At 42.4% G+C, this 13,974-nt stretch overlaps 1 protein-coding gene across 3 annotated transcripts in view; it reads left to right on the forward strand.

Annotated features, from left to right (window-relative positions):
* The first annotated feature begins 1,360 nt into the window (after positions 1–1,360).
* Positions 1,361–13,974, forward strand: part of PDXDC1 (pyridoxal dependent decarboxylase domain containing 1) — a 63,635-nt gene continuing 51,021 nt past the window's right edge. Inside the window, exon 1 of one of the 3 annotated variants that reach the window (XM_036279513.1) lies at positions 1,361–1,488. In XM_036279513.1, coding sequence (XP_036135406.1) covers positions 1,468–1,488 — 21 coding nt within the window. In that variant the 5' untranslated portion in view covers positions 1,361–1,467. The remainder of the gene's footprint in view (positions 1,489–13,974) is intronic. The other 2 variants (XM_036279512.1, XM_036279514.1) reach the window with 2 other exon arrangements.

Below are 13,974 nucleotides of genomic sequence, written 5' to 3' on the forward strand. Positions count from 1 at the left end.
TCCATTTAGTAGGTTGTCTTTTCATTTTGTTACAGTTTCCTTTGCTGTGCAAAATATTTTAGTTTGATGTCATCCCATTTGTTTATTTTTTGTTTCCCTTGTCTGAGGAGATATATCAGAAAAAACATTGCTAAGAGAAATGTCCAAGATTTTACTGCCTATATTTTCTTCTAGGAGTTTTATGGTTTCCAATCTTACATTTAACTATTTAATCCATTTTGAGTTTATTCTGTAAATATTTGTGTAAACATTAAATGAACCAATTAATCCCACTTTTTTTTTTAATCTTTACCCGAGGACATTTTTCCATATTTTGTTCAGATAGAGTGGGAGGGAGAGGAAGAGAGAGAAACACCCACGTGAAAGGGACACATCCAGGGTCCGCCACCCACACGACCAACCAGGGCTGGGGACAAACTGCAACCGAGGTACCTGCCCTTAGCGGGAACCGAACCCGGGTCCTGGGTCTCTCTGGACCGCAGGCTGATGCTCTAACCGCTCAGCCAAACCGGCCAGGGCCACTCTTTTAAAGGAATATAATAAGCAAATGTATGGCCTCTGCCATTCCTTAAAACCACATCATGATTGTAAACCAGGTGTGGGGGCGGTTATGGAGGTAGTGTGTGTAGTCAGGGTGTTTGGGTCTGGGTCCTACCTCTGTTGGCACCTTAGAATAAAGACCATCTCTACAACGTAGGGGGGGATTTGTACTATGAAATGAGAAAACAGCAGGTGATCTATTATTATTATCACCTGACAATTGCTAAGTGGGGCTTGCCATGAGGAAAGAGGCTGGGCCGCTTGTCTCGAAGTCTTTTCTGTCTAGAATTCTACAGTAAGGTCTTAGGCAAATACCTCAGTTCTGACAAGTGCCTTTGCACAGCAGCCGTCACTTGGGAACCCAAGTCCTGAAACCCGTAAATCACGGAGCACCTAGGAAACTGTCAATCCTGCGCGTGCGCAGGGGTGCTTTCTCGCCCCGCCCTTCTGTGGTATGGACTGTTCCATTCCTGAGATGTTGATGGGGAGAATTTGGAAGCATAGGCTTGGAGGTACAGGTGCATGACTAGTAGTTACTGCATTTTTCTGTATGAGTGGTAACTTTTTATAATATATTTCTACCCTGACGCCTGCGACAGGCTTTTGAAAAGAGTTGGGAACGGCTCCACTATCCATCCCCCCTCTCCCACTTGGGAATGTTAGAGCTGGCCGACGTGACGGCCGGGTACGGAAGCCCAGAAGGCCCCGCCCACCCCTAGGGGCTCCGCCCCGCCGCGCCTGGCCTCTCCGACCCCCGCAGATTCTCCACCCAGCGGAGGCTGGGACAGCTCCTCCTCGTCTCCGCCCCGCCGGTCGCCGGCGCGGGGACGTCAGCGCTGCCAGCGTGGAAACGGCGGCGGAGCACGGGAGGCGGAAGTAGCACCTGGGACCGCGAGCCTCCATCGGGCTCCGCCGGCCGCCTCCACCATGGATGCGCCCCTGGAGAAGGTTCGTACGAGGGGCGGGAGGCGGCGCCGGGGCGACTGTTTCCCTGTCGCGAGCTGCCATTGTGACTGGGAAGGGGGCCGGGGGTTAACGAGTTCCTCCTGAGGAGGCCTGGCCGCGAGGGGCCTGGTTACGTCACGGGGCCGGGAGTCTCTCGGGTCCCGGTGGACCGAGGGAGGCTCGGCCGGGTTCTGCCCCGGGGCGGGAGCGCCCTGGAGCCCAATGCGGGGTCGACCTTGGGGCCTGCCTGAGTTCAGCTCGCCCATTTGGATGCTAGAGCTAACAACTTGCGGCCCCAGGAGCGCCTGGAAAGAAGCCCCAGTTGTTTGGGAGCCAGCTGCAAACCTGTATGTTTTCTGTGGTTTCCCAGTTATGAAGGTGTTCTTCCAGCTTCAGCGCGCCTAGGAATCACCTGAGGTCCTTGGCATAAAATCCAGAGAGCTGTGTGTTTTAACAAGTTCTCCACGTGGTTCTGATGCTGTAGTTTGTGAACACAGGTTAAGACCCCGGAGGTCAAGGAAGGGGTGGGTCTTCAGGAGGTTGTCAATTTCGTTTCGGTTATTGCTGCTGCTCCACAGCTTTCTGGTTCCCCCTTTCCGGATTAGGGGAAGACCCTCGAGTCAATCCGAACTCTACTGGTAGCAGCACTTTCCTCTGGTTTCCTCTTGTTTGGAACAGTAGCGTGATGTACTTGGCTGACTACACTGGCATGTGAAATGGATTCTAATTGTCCCGGATATAGGGTTTGTAAATAAATGACCAGTGCTTGGATCTCTTCACGGATACTTACCTTCAGAACCTGACATTCTGTCCTCCTTTCAAGTCTTTCTTCCTGTTCACTCTCGGGAGTCTGCTTGTTCACACCCAGTTTTTCATACACGTAGAATTCAGGAGCAAGGCTAGTGTTTTAGGACTGCGTTATTTTAATTTTGAACTGGTAGAAATAACACATTTTGTCATTTGTCAATGCAGCAGCTACTGTAGATTTGTTGACTTGTCTCTGGAGGGTTGAAGGGAGTGATTGTACAAGTTCAGCCAGATGTCTACATGTGCCCACAGTGGTATAGCCCACGCTTAGGCTGTTTCTCATAAATTTTGGAGAATGCAGTCAAGAAAATAAAAAGTTATGTTTTTTTTTCTACTGCCTTTCTGGTGAATGTTACATGGTTTTCTGGCTAGGAATAAAGTCTTTCCAGGCTTTTGATTAGTACAATGTCCACCTTTGGGTATTTTGAGTTTTAGTCTGATCAGTGATTTTTAACCACTGGGCCGTTTTGTTTCCAAGGGGACATTTGGAGATTTTATTTTTTTAATCCTCTCCCGAGGATATTTTTTCATTCATCTTCCGATACAGTGAGAGGGAAGGGGTGGGGAGAGAGAGAGAAAAATATCGATGTCAACTGGTTATCTCCTGCATGACCCCAATCAGGGCCAGGGACCCAACCAATACGTGCCCTTGACCGGAATTGAACCTGCCACTCTTTGGTCCTTGGGCTCTCTAACTACTGAACTAAACTGGTCAGGGCTGGAGACATTTATTATCTTGACAAGGGGGTAGGGAGGAGTTGCTGGCACTTTGTGGGTGGTGGCCAGAGATGCTGCTAAACATCCTTCATTGCACAAGACAGCCCATATACCAGAGAATTATCTGCTAAAAATGTCAGTGGTGCAGAGATGAGAGGACCTGGTCTAGATTATGTGTGTAACACCAATAGTTGAATACAAAATAATGCTAAAAATGTCCCTTCAGTGTTGTTTTCTTTCCAATTTCATGAGAAGATGGGATGGGCTTTAGTCATTTCAGTTAAAAACCTAAAGAACTGGGGTGATCTTTCCTCCAAGAATAGTTCTTTGTGGGCAAATTTGCAAAACAGAGTGGGTTGGAATACTGCTTTAATTATTTCTTTTCTGACATTTGATTAGTAGATTACAGTGGTTGCTCTCTAAATGTTAACTGATGATAAAAGATCTAATGTTCCCCAAATGAAGATCTGAAGAGCTACTGAAATTCCAAAGTTATTAAGGCTGGAGCATTCACAACAATTGCAGTGATCCTTTAGGAATTCAGAATGTGTAGGTTGGAAGTTTCTGCCTTAGGCCAGTGTGGAAATTCTGAATGTAAGTGTTTCAGAACTAAGACTATGTCTTATTTTTAAATTTCCTGAAGCAATAGAGGATCTTACATGTAATGAACAATTTCTCTTGGTGCTGAGTGGGCAGAAAAGAAAAAGCATTGCTATAATATGAATATTGAGGATTTTATGTTCTGGAAAATAGTTTAAACCTAAAACACTGAATCGTGCCCATTCCTGTTTCTTTGAATAATAGACTATTTCAAACTAAATTCTACATTGCTAATATAAATTTGAGAACTATCTGAGTAGTTCTGAATGATCCTATTTAAATTGATCCTTGCATAATTTATACTGGATACAGACACCACAGTGTTATTTGATACCCATCCTCTAAAATTTCAAGTAATCACTCTCACTTTAAAAGGTAGTATGCTATCATCATTTAGTAGAATTACTCAGTACATTTCCTTTGGTCCAAATACAATTATGTGTTCTTGCTTTTTCTTTAGATAATACGTAGATGTTCAGACCTGCGATGACATTTTCTTGTCTTTTTCCCACAATAGTATCAGTTTTCTTTTTGTATCTGAAATTAATGATGTTTCAAGAAACCAGGTAGGTTAACTGAAGGGGCCAGGAATTCAAACTAGAAGAGTAGGAGCCTCAGCCTCCCAATACTGTATGTGCAATGTATAAGGAATGAGGCCCTATAGTATAGTCTCACAGTGCTTACTTGTGGTAATTTAATTCAAGTTTTAAAATACCACAGGAAGTAATTACTCTGATGCTGAAGTTCTTAAGTTATTCAACACACCTAAATATACTTTTTAGTAAAAACCTGCTGCTTTAAATTTGTAAAATAGCCCAGACCTTTTTCTGTTGCTTGGAAACTCTCATTCTTCCTGGGTATTATGTTTAGACAAGGTGTATTGCAAATTTGTTTTGCATTTACTTTAATTCCAACCTTGAGTAAACTTAGACCAGGGTTTTCCAAACTAGCACTGCTGACATTTTTGGGCTTGATAATTCTCAGTTGTGGAAGGCTATTCTGTGCATTGTAGAATGTTTAGCTGCATTCCTGGCCTCTACTCACTAATGCCAGTAGCACCTTCTCCCTCCAGTGTGACAACCAAAAACCTCTCCAGTTGAAGCACTTTTTCCCTGGGGGTGTGAGGAATTGCCTCTGGTTGAAAAACACTGACTTAGAGAACCTAGAGCTGCATTGTCCATTATGGTAGCCACTAGTCACATTTGGCTTTAAATATTTAAATTTAGATTAAATAAAGTTAATTGCATTTCTCAGTCACACTAGCCACATTTTAAATGTTCAACGGTCACAGTGTGGCTTTTGGCTACAGTGTGGCTACTGGACAGTACAGATAGAGAACATTTTCATCACCACAGAAAGTTCTCTTGGACAGTGATATATACTGAAGCCAATTTATCTGTTGTATATCTAATTCTTTTCCCTAAAAGAGGTGACTTTAACCGTTTCTAACCTAACTAATTACAAACCAACCCATTTTTATTTCTTATACTCATCCTGAGCTAAATCCCCCAACCCCACCCCTTTGGACCTGATTTTGGAAAATTCTTTATGACCTCCCTGTTTATAAGTTTATAAGGAGCAGTTGGAGCATGAATGGAACATTTCTGATCATTACTGATAAGAACTATCCGAATTTCTTTTTTTTATCTTCACCCAAGGACATTTTTCCATTTTTTGTTCAGACAGAGTGGGAGGGAGAGAGAGGAAGAGAAGGAGAGAGAGAAACATCTACGTGAAAGGGACACATCAAGTAGCTGCCACTCACACGACCCAATCAGGGCCTGGACAAACTGCAACCGAGGTATGTGCCCTTAGCGGGAACCGAACCTGGGTCTCTCTGGACCGCAGACCGATGCTCCAAACGCTGAGCCAAACCGGCCAGGGTGGACTATCTGAATTTCTATTTCTGCTTTTTACTCTAACTACTCACAAGAAAGTCCTGGCCTGTGTGGCTTATCATCCCATGTACCAAAAGGTGGCTGGTTTGACTTCTGGTTAGGGCACATGCCCAGGTTTCGGGTTTGATCCATTATGGGAGGCTTGAGTTCCGTATCGATGTTTCTCACTCTCCCTCTTCCTTCCCCCCTCTCTCTAAAAATCAGTGAAAACATACATTTAAAAAAAATAAATAAAGCACTCACAAAAAGAACCCCTGGTAGCCAAGGTTGAAATGATTAGTTTCTGTGATATGCCTTTTTAGATTACACTCTTATGTAGAATGGAAGACTTCTGTGAGGAGATGAAAGCCTGTAATTTTAGTGTTCATTTAAAGCTGATCCCTATATCATCATTACATGAGGATTTTGCATACAGGTGCATGGGCTGAGATGGTAAATGATTGTCAAATGCTAGGTGTCAGAGAAAACATGGTAGGTACAAAGTTCTGATCCTAAAAATTTATGGCTTTGGTGATTCTTGATTTATTTAAGATAGCAGAGGTAGCCTGGCTGGTGTGGCTCAGTGGATTGAGCAGGGTTCCAATTCTATTCCTGGTCAGGGCACATGCCTGGGTTTCAGGCTCAATCCCCAGTAGGGGGCATGCAGGAGGCAGCTGATCCAGGTTGTGTCTCTTAAACCAATGTTTCTGTCTCTCTCTCCCTTCTTCTTTCTCTAAAAAAATCAAATGTACGTTTTTTAAAATGTATTTTTTAAAAAAGAAAGTATCACAGAAAATAAGAAACAAATTGGGGGTGAGGAGTGGCGGTACATGGAGTGAGTGACCAGGAAAGATTTTGTGGAAGAGATGTTTTAGGTAGAATTTTAGTTCAGAATCATGACTTTCCTAGAGTTGTTTAAAAATATAAGTTTAGCCCTGGCCAGTTTGGCTCAGCGGTTAGAGCGTCGGCCTGCGGTCCGGAGAGACCCGGGTTCGGTTCCCGCTAAGGGCACGTACTTCGGTTGCAGTTTGTCCCCGGCCCTGGTTGGTCGTGCGGGTGGCAGCCACTCGATGTGTCCCTTCACGTCGATGTTTCTCTCTCTCTCTCCCTTCCTCTCTCTCCCTCCCACTCTATCTGTACAAAAAAATGGAAAAATATCCTCGAGTAAGGATAAAAAAAAAAAAAAAAAAAAGAAAAAATATAAGTTTAATGTAGATTTTTACTTTATATGATTGTGTCTCATTATTGCTGGTGGAGTGTAAATTAAGGGAAAGGAAAGCCATTTCATCTTTTGAAGTTAAATTAGGTATAAAAAAGACACTTACAATCACTTTGAAAATGTCCAGAAATTCCTTTCAGAAATTTAATTTATAAAAAAAAAAAAAAATCTCTTGGTGGGAGGAAAACATTTATCTAGTGTAAATAAATCAATTCTTTCCAAGCAGTATTCAATTCTTTCCATGCAGTTATTTCAAATCTAAATTTTTTTGTTTATTTAATATCTGTTATGATTGCATTAGTCTTTTGCTTGGTAGCAAATGTTAAGTATTTAACAACCTTAAGGTAGGATAGTCCTTGTGGTCTAGCCTAGAGCCCTATCCACATTTTATTTTAGTTGAAAATGCTTTCTGAATTTAAAATGACTGAGGGAAGAGCAAACTTTTCTAATATAATTTCTTTTTCTATATGCAGAAAAGCAGGAACAGTAAAGTCAAGTCTTCACTTTGAAAGTGCAACTCAGTGACATTAAATACTTAGCTACAGCCCTGGCCGGTTTGGCTCAGCGGTTAGAGCGTCCGCCTGCGGTCCGGAGAGACCCGGGTTCGGTTCCCGCTAGGGGCATGTACCTCGGTTGCAGTTTGTCCCCGGCCCTGGTTGGTCGTGCGGGTGGCAGCCACTCGATGTGTCCCTTTCACGTCGATGTTTCCCTCTCTCTCTCTTCCTCTCTCTCCCTCCCACTCTGTCTGTGCAAAAGATGGAAAAAAAATGTCCTCGGGTGAGGATAAAAAAATAAAATAAAAAAATAAAAAATACTTAGCTACAGCTCTGGCTAGTGTGGCTCAGTTGGTTGGAGCGTCGTCCTGTGTGTACACACACACACACACCCTGAAAGGGTTGGCCGTTTGATTTCCGGTCAGGGCACCTACCCAGATTTCAGGTTCAGTCTCTGGTGGGGGTGGGTATGGGAGGCAGTTGATCAGTGTTTCTCTCATACATCTCTCTCTCTCTCTCTCCCCCTCTCTCTCCCTTCCCCTTCCTCCTCCTTTCTCCCTCTCCCTCTCTCCCATTTCTCCTCTCTAAAATCAGTAAAACAAATCCTCAGATGAGGATTAAAAAAAAATTTAGCTACAGTGAGCTTTTCAGGATCCTACTGAGACTGAATTACTTATTGGACTGGACATTAAATTAGGTGGAATCATATGAATTGCTCTTTTTGTGCATTCAAAACCATTGAATATTGGCAGTTTCACACAGTTCACCCTTACAGGTCTGAAGATTTATAGATACACAGAGGCTTCAAGAATTAATGGGTTCCTTTCCTCAGAATTCTTGCCCTATTTAAGATAAAGCTGGCAACATTAATCTTACATAATTCTAATTCAATTTTGGAAATAATGATATTGGTAAGGATAATGGATAGCTTTATTTTTCTGATTTGATCCCCCAACAAGTTTTAGGAAACACTCCTTTATAAGAAGCATATCTTAGTGAAAGACTTCTTTTTTCTAGTGACCATAGATATCATGCTTCTCTTTAAGCAGTTTTATTTTTATTCTGGAATCTGTGTGTGGTTCCAGATTAGCTAGTAAATGTTCTGGAATAGAGCTTGCCTGGTGTGTGGTGTTTTTCCATCTGTGTAATTACTAGGAAGCATGTACTCATAGTATAATGTCTGAGTGAATTGGTTCTCCAGAAGTAGTGTTCTCCAGGAGTACATTTTTTTGAAATGTAGACTTGGATTCCTGGCATTCCCAACATGTATTTTAAGGCAAATTATTTGAATGCCCGTTTTTTCCCTCCACATACTAATCAGTGTTATTAATTTTACTGCCTCCTTACCTCTTTTGTGTATTTTTGCCCCTTCTTTTTCCCGTGCTCTTTTCTGCCTTTCTTTTTGAGGAGTTTGTAAGGTTAAATACTAATACCTTATGCAATATTTGCATCTTTTTCAACTAGGAACGTTACGATGCTCAATGAGCCAGTAATGACAGTGTCTTCGTGTTCTCAAAACACACTAAAGCATAGAGTCCATGATAGTTAAAAATAAGATTTTCCCCGTGTCCAGTTCTTAGAAGACAGAGACAAAAATGCCCAGTTCTTAAGTAAATACTTTTCTGTTGAAATCAGGCAAAAATATGTACACATGTGGACACTAAGCCTCCAGTAAGATAAGCCAGGTTTGCTAGACACAGTATCAACTTTCCAGAGAATTCCTGTTTTTATCTCTCATGTTTGACCCTTGAGGAACAGCTGTGTTCCTAGAGTAGCTGCTTCTGTATTCTTGTTGCTTCTCAGGGGTGAGTAGTATGGGGAGTACTTGTGCTAGATAGTAGGCATGGTTTATGTTTTCACCTGGGAGGAAAATAATAGGATTTTTGGAGAATTGATAGTTGCATGAGTATCAGGATTCAGGATTAACCTTGTTTAGAAAGTTGTTAGAAACAGCAATTTGTAGCTTTATTGAATCACTTTGTTTTTTTGTTTTGTTTTTATTTATTTTTTTCTTTATTGATTTTAGAAAGAGGCAGGGAGAGGGAGAGAGAGAAACATCAATGAGAGAGAACATTGATTGGCCAACTCCTGCAATCCAAGGGTACACAAACATGACAAAATTCACAAAGATAGTATACGAATAACTGCTATTTGGGAAATATAGTACTAAACATATAAAGAGGAGCAGCTTGCCCAGCCCGTGTGGCTTAGTGGATGAGCATCGACCATGCACCAAAAGGTCACCGGTTCGATTCCTGGTCAGGGCACATGCCCAGGTTGTAGGCTAAATCCCCAGTGGGGGGCATGCAGGAGGCGGCCAATCAATGTTCTCTCTCATCAATGTTTCCATTCTCTCTCTACCTCTCCCTTCCTCTCTCTCTAAAAAAATCAATAAAGAAAAAAATTTTTTTTTTAAATAATAAAGAGAAGCAGCTTCACCCTGACCAGTTGCTAAGTGGTTAGAGTGTCGGCCCACGGACCAATGAGTTGCAGGTTTGATTTTGTAGATCATGATTTTAACCGACTTCAGATTTAATGGACAAAATTTCTGATCTGTCATATGTAAAAACGAGCACCTTGTTAATTTTAAAATGCTTTTAACCAAGATTTGCTTATAATTAAATTAATAGGTTATTTTTTGTTATTAATTCACTGTTATTTTTTATTTTTATTTTTTTAATCCTCACCTGAGGACATTTTTTCATTTTTTGTTCAGATAGTAGAGTGGGAGGGAGAGAGAGAGAGAAACACTGAGTGCTGCCTCCCACATGACCCAACCAGGGCCAGGGACAAACCTCAACCGAGATATGTGCCCTAGCGGGAACCAAACCCGGGTCTCTCTGGACCGCAAGCCGATGCTCTAACTGCTGAGCCAAACCAGCCAGGGCAAATTCACTGTTATTTTTAACAAATTTTAAGGAGTAGGCCATATGTTGGGGGGGGGGGGGACCTATAATTTCACCACATAAATACATATTACATATCTGTAACTGTAGTCTACATATTTAAATCCAAGAGTCACCGCTCATAAACAGTGTTTGGGGAGTAATTACCACATGATCACACCACATTTCTCATGGTCATTGGTTCTGTTGTTGGTGGTGATTTTCTGCACCAGTTTTAACACATGTCTAGCAAACCTGGCTTATCTTACTGAAGGCTCAGTTTCCACGTTTGTTTTCCATGTGTGCTCAGCCACGTCCCAGCCATGTGCCTTTGTTTATTCTCAGTGACTGGTGAATGCATGCATTTATTAGACATATTCAGTATGCATTTAAAATTACTATAATATATATAGAAAACATTTCTTTTTTTTTTTTTTATCCTTACTGGAGGACATTTTTCCATTTTCTGTTCAGGTAGAGTGGGAGGGAGAGAGAGGAACAGAGAGAGAGAGAGAAACATCGATGCGAAAGGAACACATCGAGTGGCTGCCACCCGCACAACCGACCAGGGCCGGGGACAAACTGCAACCGAGGTACGCGCCCTTAGCGGAAACCGAACCCGGGTCTCTCAGGACCGCAGGTCGACGCTCTAACCGCTGAGCCAAACCGGCCAGGGCTAGAAAACATTTCTGTGAAATTAAACATTTTATACATAATTTTAATTACACAAATGTGTCTGCATAAGTAAATCAGGTAAACTAACTCATTTGTCAGTTTTCCAAAAAAATATGTTGTCATTGATTTTTGAGAGAGAAAGAGGAAGGGAGAGAGAGAGAGAAACATCGAAGTGAAAGAGAGACATTGATTGTCTGCCTCCTGCACACCCAGTGGGGATCGAGCCAAAACCAGGGCATGTTCCCTAACCAGGAATTGAACTGGGACCTTTCAGTCCATGGGATGAAGCTCAATCCAATGAGCAACACTGGCCGGCTAATTTGTCAATTTTTTTTTTAATCCTCACCCAAGGGTATTTTTCTCTTTATCTTCAGATAGAATAGGAGGAAGAGAGGGAGAGAAAGGGAGAGAGAGAGAGAAACATCCATGTGAGAGGAATACATCGACTGGAGGCCTTCCTGCACGACCCGCACCAGAGCCAGGGATGAACTGCAACCGAGGTATGTGCCCTTGGCTAGAATCGAACCCGCGACTCATTGGTCAGGCCAGTGCTCTACTGCTGAGTCAAACTGGCTGGCCAGGGCTAATTTGTCAAATTTTTTTTTAATTTAATTAATTAATTTATTTTTGTTGCAGATGTTTCTCCTTTTTCCCCCACTAATACCCTCCTCACCAACCCTCCCCACGCTGTCCCCAGCTTTGTTGTCCATGTCCATTGTTCATGCATACATGCATATAAATTCTGTGGTTTATCTCTCCCCAGGATTGTCAGTCTGTACCCCACTTCCACGTCTTTGGGACTACCCCATTTCTCAGACTGTTATGTTCATTTTATTCCACAAATAAGTGAGATCATGTGATATTTGTCTTTCTCTGCTTGGCTTGTTTCGCTTAGGATAATACTCTCCAGGTCCCTCCATGTCATCTCAAAGGATAAGAAATCTTTCTTTCTTACAGCTGCATAGTACTCCATTGTGTATATGTACCACAGCTTTTTTATCTGTTTGTCTACTGATGGACATTTGGGCTGTTTCCAGATCTTAGCTATTGTAAATAGCGCTGCTGTGAACATGGAGGTACATATATTCTTTCTGATTGGTGTTTCAGGCTTCTTAGGCTATATTCCTAGAAGTGGGATCACTGGGTCAAAAGGCAGTTCAATTTTTAATTTATTTATTTATTTTTTATCCTCACCTGAGGACATTTTTTTCCATTTTTTTGTTCAGATAAAGTGGGAGGGAGAGAGAGGAAGAGAGAGAGAGAGAAACATCAATGTGAAAGGGACACATCGAGTGGCTGCCACCCGCACGACCAACCAGGACCAGGGACAAACTGCAACCGAGGTATGTGCCCTTAGCGGGAACTGAACCCCTGTCTCTCTCGACCACAGGCCAACGCTCTAACCACTGAGCAAAACCAACCAGGGTTCAATTTTTAATTTTTTGAGGTTTTTCATATTGTTTTCCTTAGTGGCTGCACCAATCTGCATTCCCACCAGCAGTGTACTACAGTCCCCTTTTCTCCACATCCTCGCCAACACTTGTTGTTTGATGATTTGTTGATGCCGGCCATTATGACAGGTGTGAGGTGATACCTCACTGTTGTTTAATTTGCATCTCTCTAATGATTAGTGATGTTGAGCATTTCTTCATATGTCTCTTAGCCATTTGTATGTCCTGTTAATTTGTCAATTTTTTAACATGCACATTCAGAAAACCTTTATTTTATAACGGACACCCCCTTGCTGGAATCAGTCTGTTACATCAGGTTTTACTATACTATTATTTACTTAATATTTCTTTGAAACTGACTTTAAGTCAATATATACCCTCCTTTTAAGTTGAGGGACAGCCCTGGCTGGGTAGCTCAGTTGGTTAGAGCATCATCCCGATAGGCCAAGGTTGCAGATTTGATTCCCGGGCAGGACACATACAAGAATCAACCATTGAGCCCTGGTTAGGTAGCTCAGTTGGCTGGACTGTGTCCTTTTGCACCAAGGCTGCAGGTTCGATCCCCGTCAGGGCACATACAGAGAATCAACTAGTGAATGATGAATGAATCAGTGGGAGAACAAATTGATGTTTCTTTCTTTCCCTCTCTCCCTCCCTCTCTCAAATCAATAAATAAAAAATTTTAAAAGAATCAACCAATGCCCGGCCGGTGTGGCTGTGGTTGAGCGTCGACTCATGCACCAAGAGGTCGCCAGTTCGATTCCCAGTCTGGGCACGTGCCCAGGTTGTGCGCCAAATCCCCAGTGGGGGGCATGCAGGAGGTGACCAATCGATGTTCTCTCTCATCGATGTTTTTTTCTCTCTCTCCCTCTTCCTTCCTGTCTCTCTCAAAGCAATAAAGAAAAAAAAATTAAAAAAAAAAAAAGAACCAATGAATGCATAAGTGGAACAACATATCGATGTTTCTCTCTCCTCCTTCCTCTCTCTAAAGATATTTTAAAAATAGAGGGACAGTCTGGCCAGTGTGACTCAATGGTTGAGTGTCCACCCATGCACCAAGAGGTTGCCAATTTGATTCCCGTTCAGGACACATGCCCAGGTTGTGGGCCCAGCCCCCAGTGGGGGGCATGTAGGAGGCAGCCATTCGGTGTTCTCTCTCATCGATGTTTTTATCTCTCTCTCCCTATCACTTTCTCTCTCTCTAAAATCAGTAAAGGGGAAAAAATAATAAAAAATAGAGGGATGACTTATATACAATAAAAATACCCACTTTAAATATACAGTTTGAATTTTGGCAGGTATATACAGTTCTATTACCAGCAACATAGTGAAGATAGGAAACATTTCGATCTCCCTGAAAAGTTCCCTTGTGCTCCTTTCCAGTGAGCTCCAGTTCAGATTTCTGTCATTACGTTCTAGCCACCCACACCCTCCGCCCCTTCCTTTTTTTTTTTAAACTTAGATTTTACTAAATAGTAATGTCTGTGAATTCAGAGTTTGAGTTATTTTTTTCCCCCTATTCATGTGAAATTAAACGCCTAATTTTTGTTGTTACACTTTGGTAACTACTTCTCTATAGTCACTTTTAAAATTTTCTCAGCTTTCATGCATGCTTAATCAAACTCTTGTATACATTGTCTAGCACTGTAACAGGTACTGTGGATATGAAATGTGAATCAGAAAATAGTGGCTAGTCCGGCTGGTGTGGCTCAGTGGTTGAGCATCGACCCATGCATCAAGAGATCGCCATTTCGATTCCTGGTC

The sequence above is a fragment of the Molossus molossus genome, unplaced genomic scaffold, assembly GCF_014108415.1.
Source record: "Molossus molossus isolate mMolMol1 unplaced genomic scaffold, mMolMol1.p scaffold_m16_p_3, whole genome shotgun sequence".
Lineage (NCBI taxonomy): Eukaryota > Metazoa > Chordata > Mammalia > Chiroptera > Molossidae > Molossus > Molossus molossus.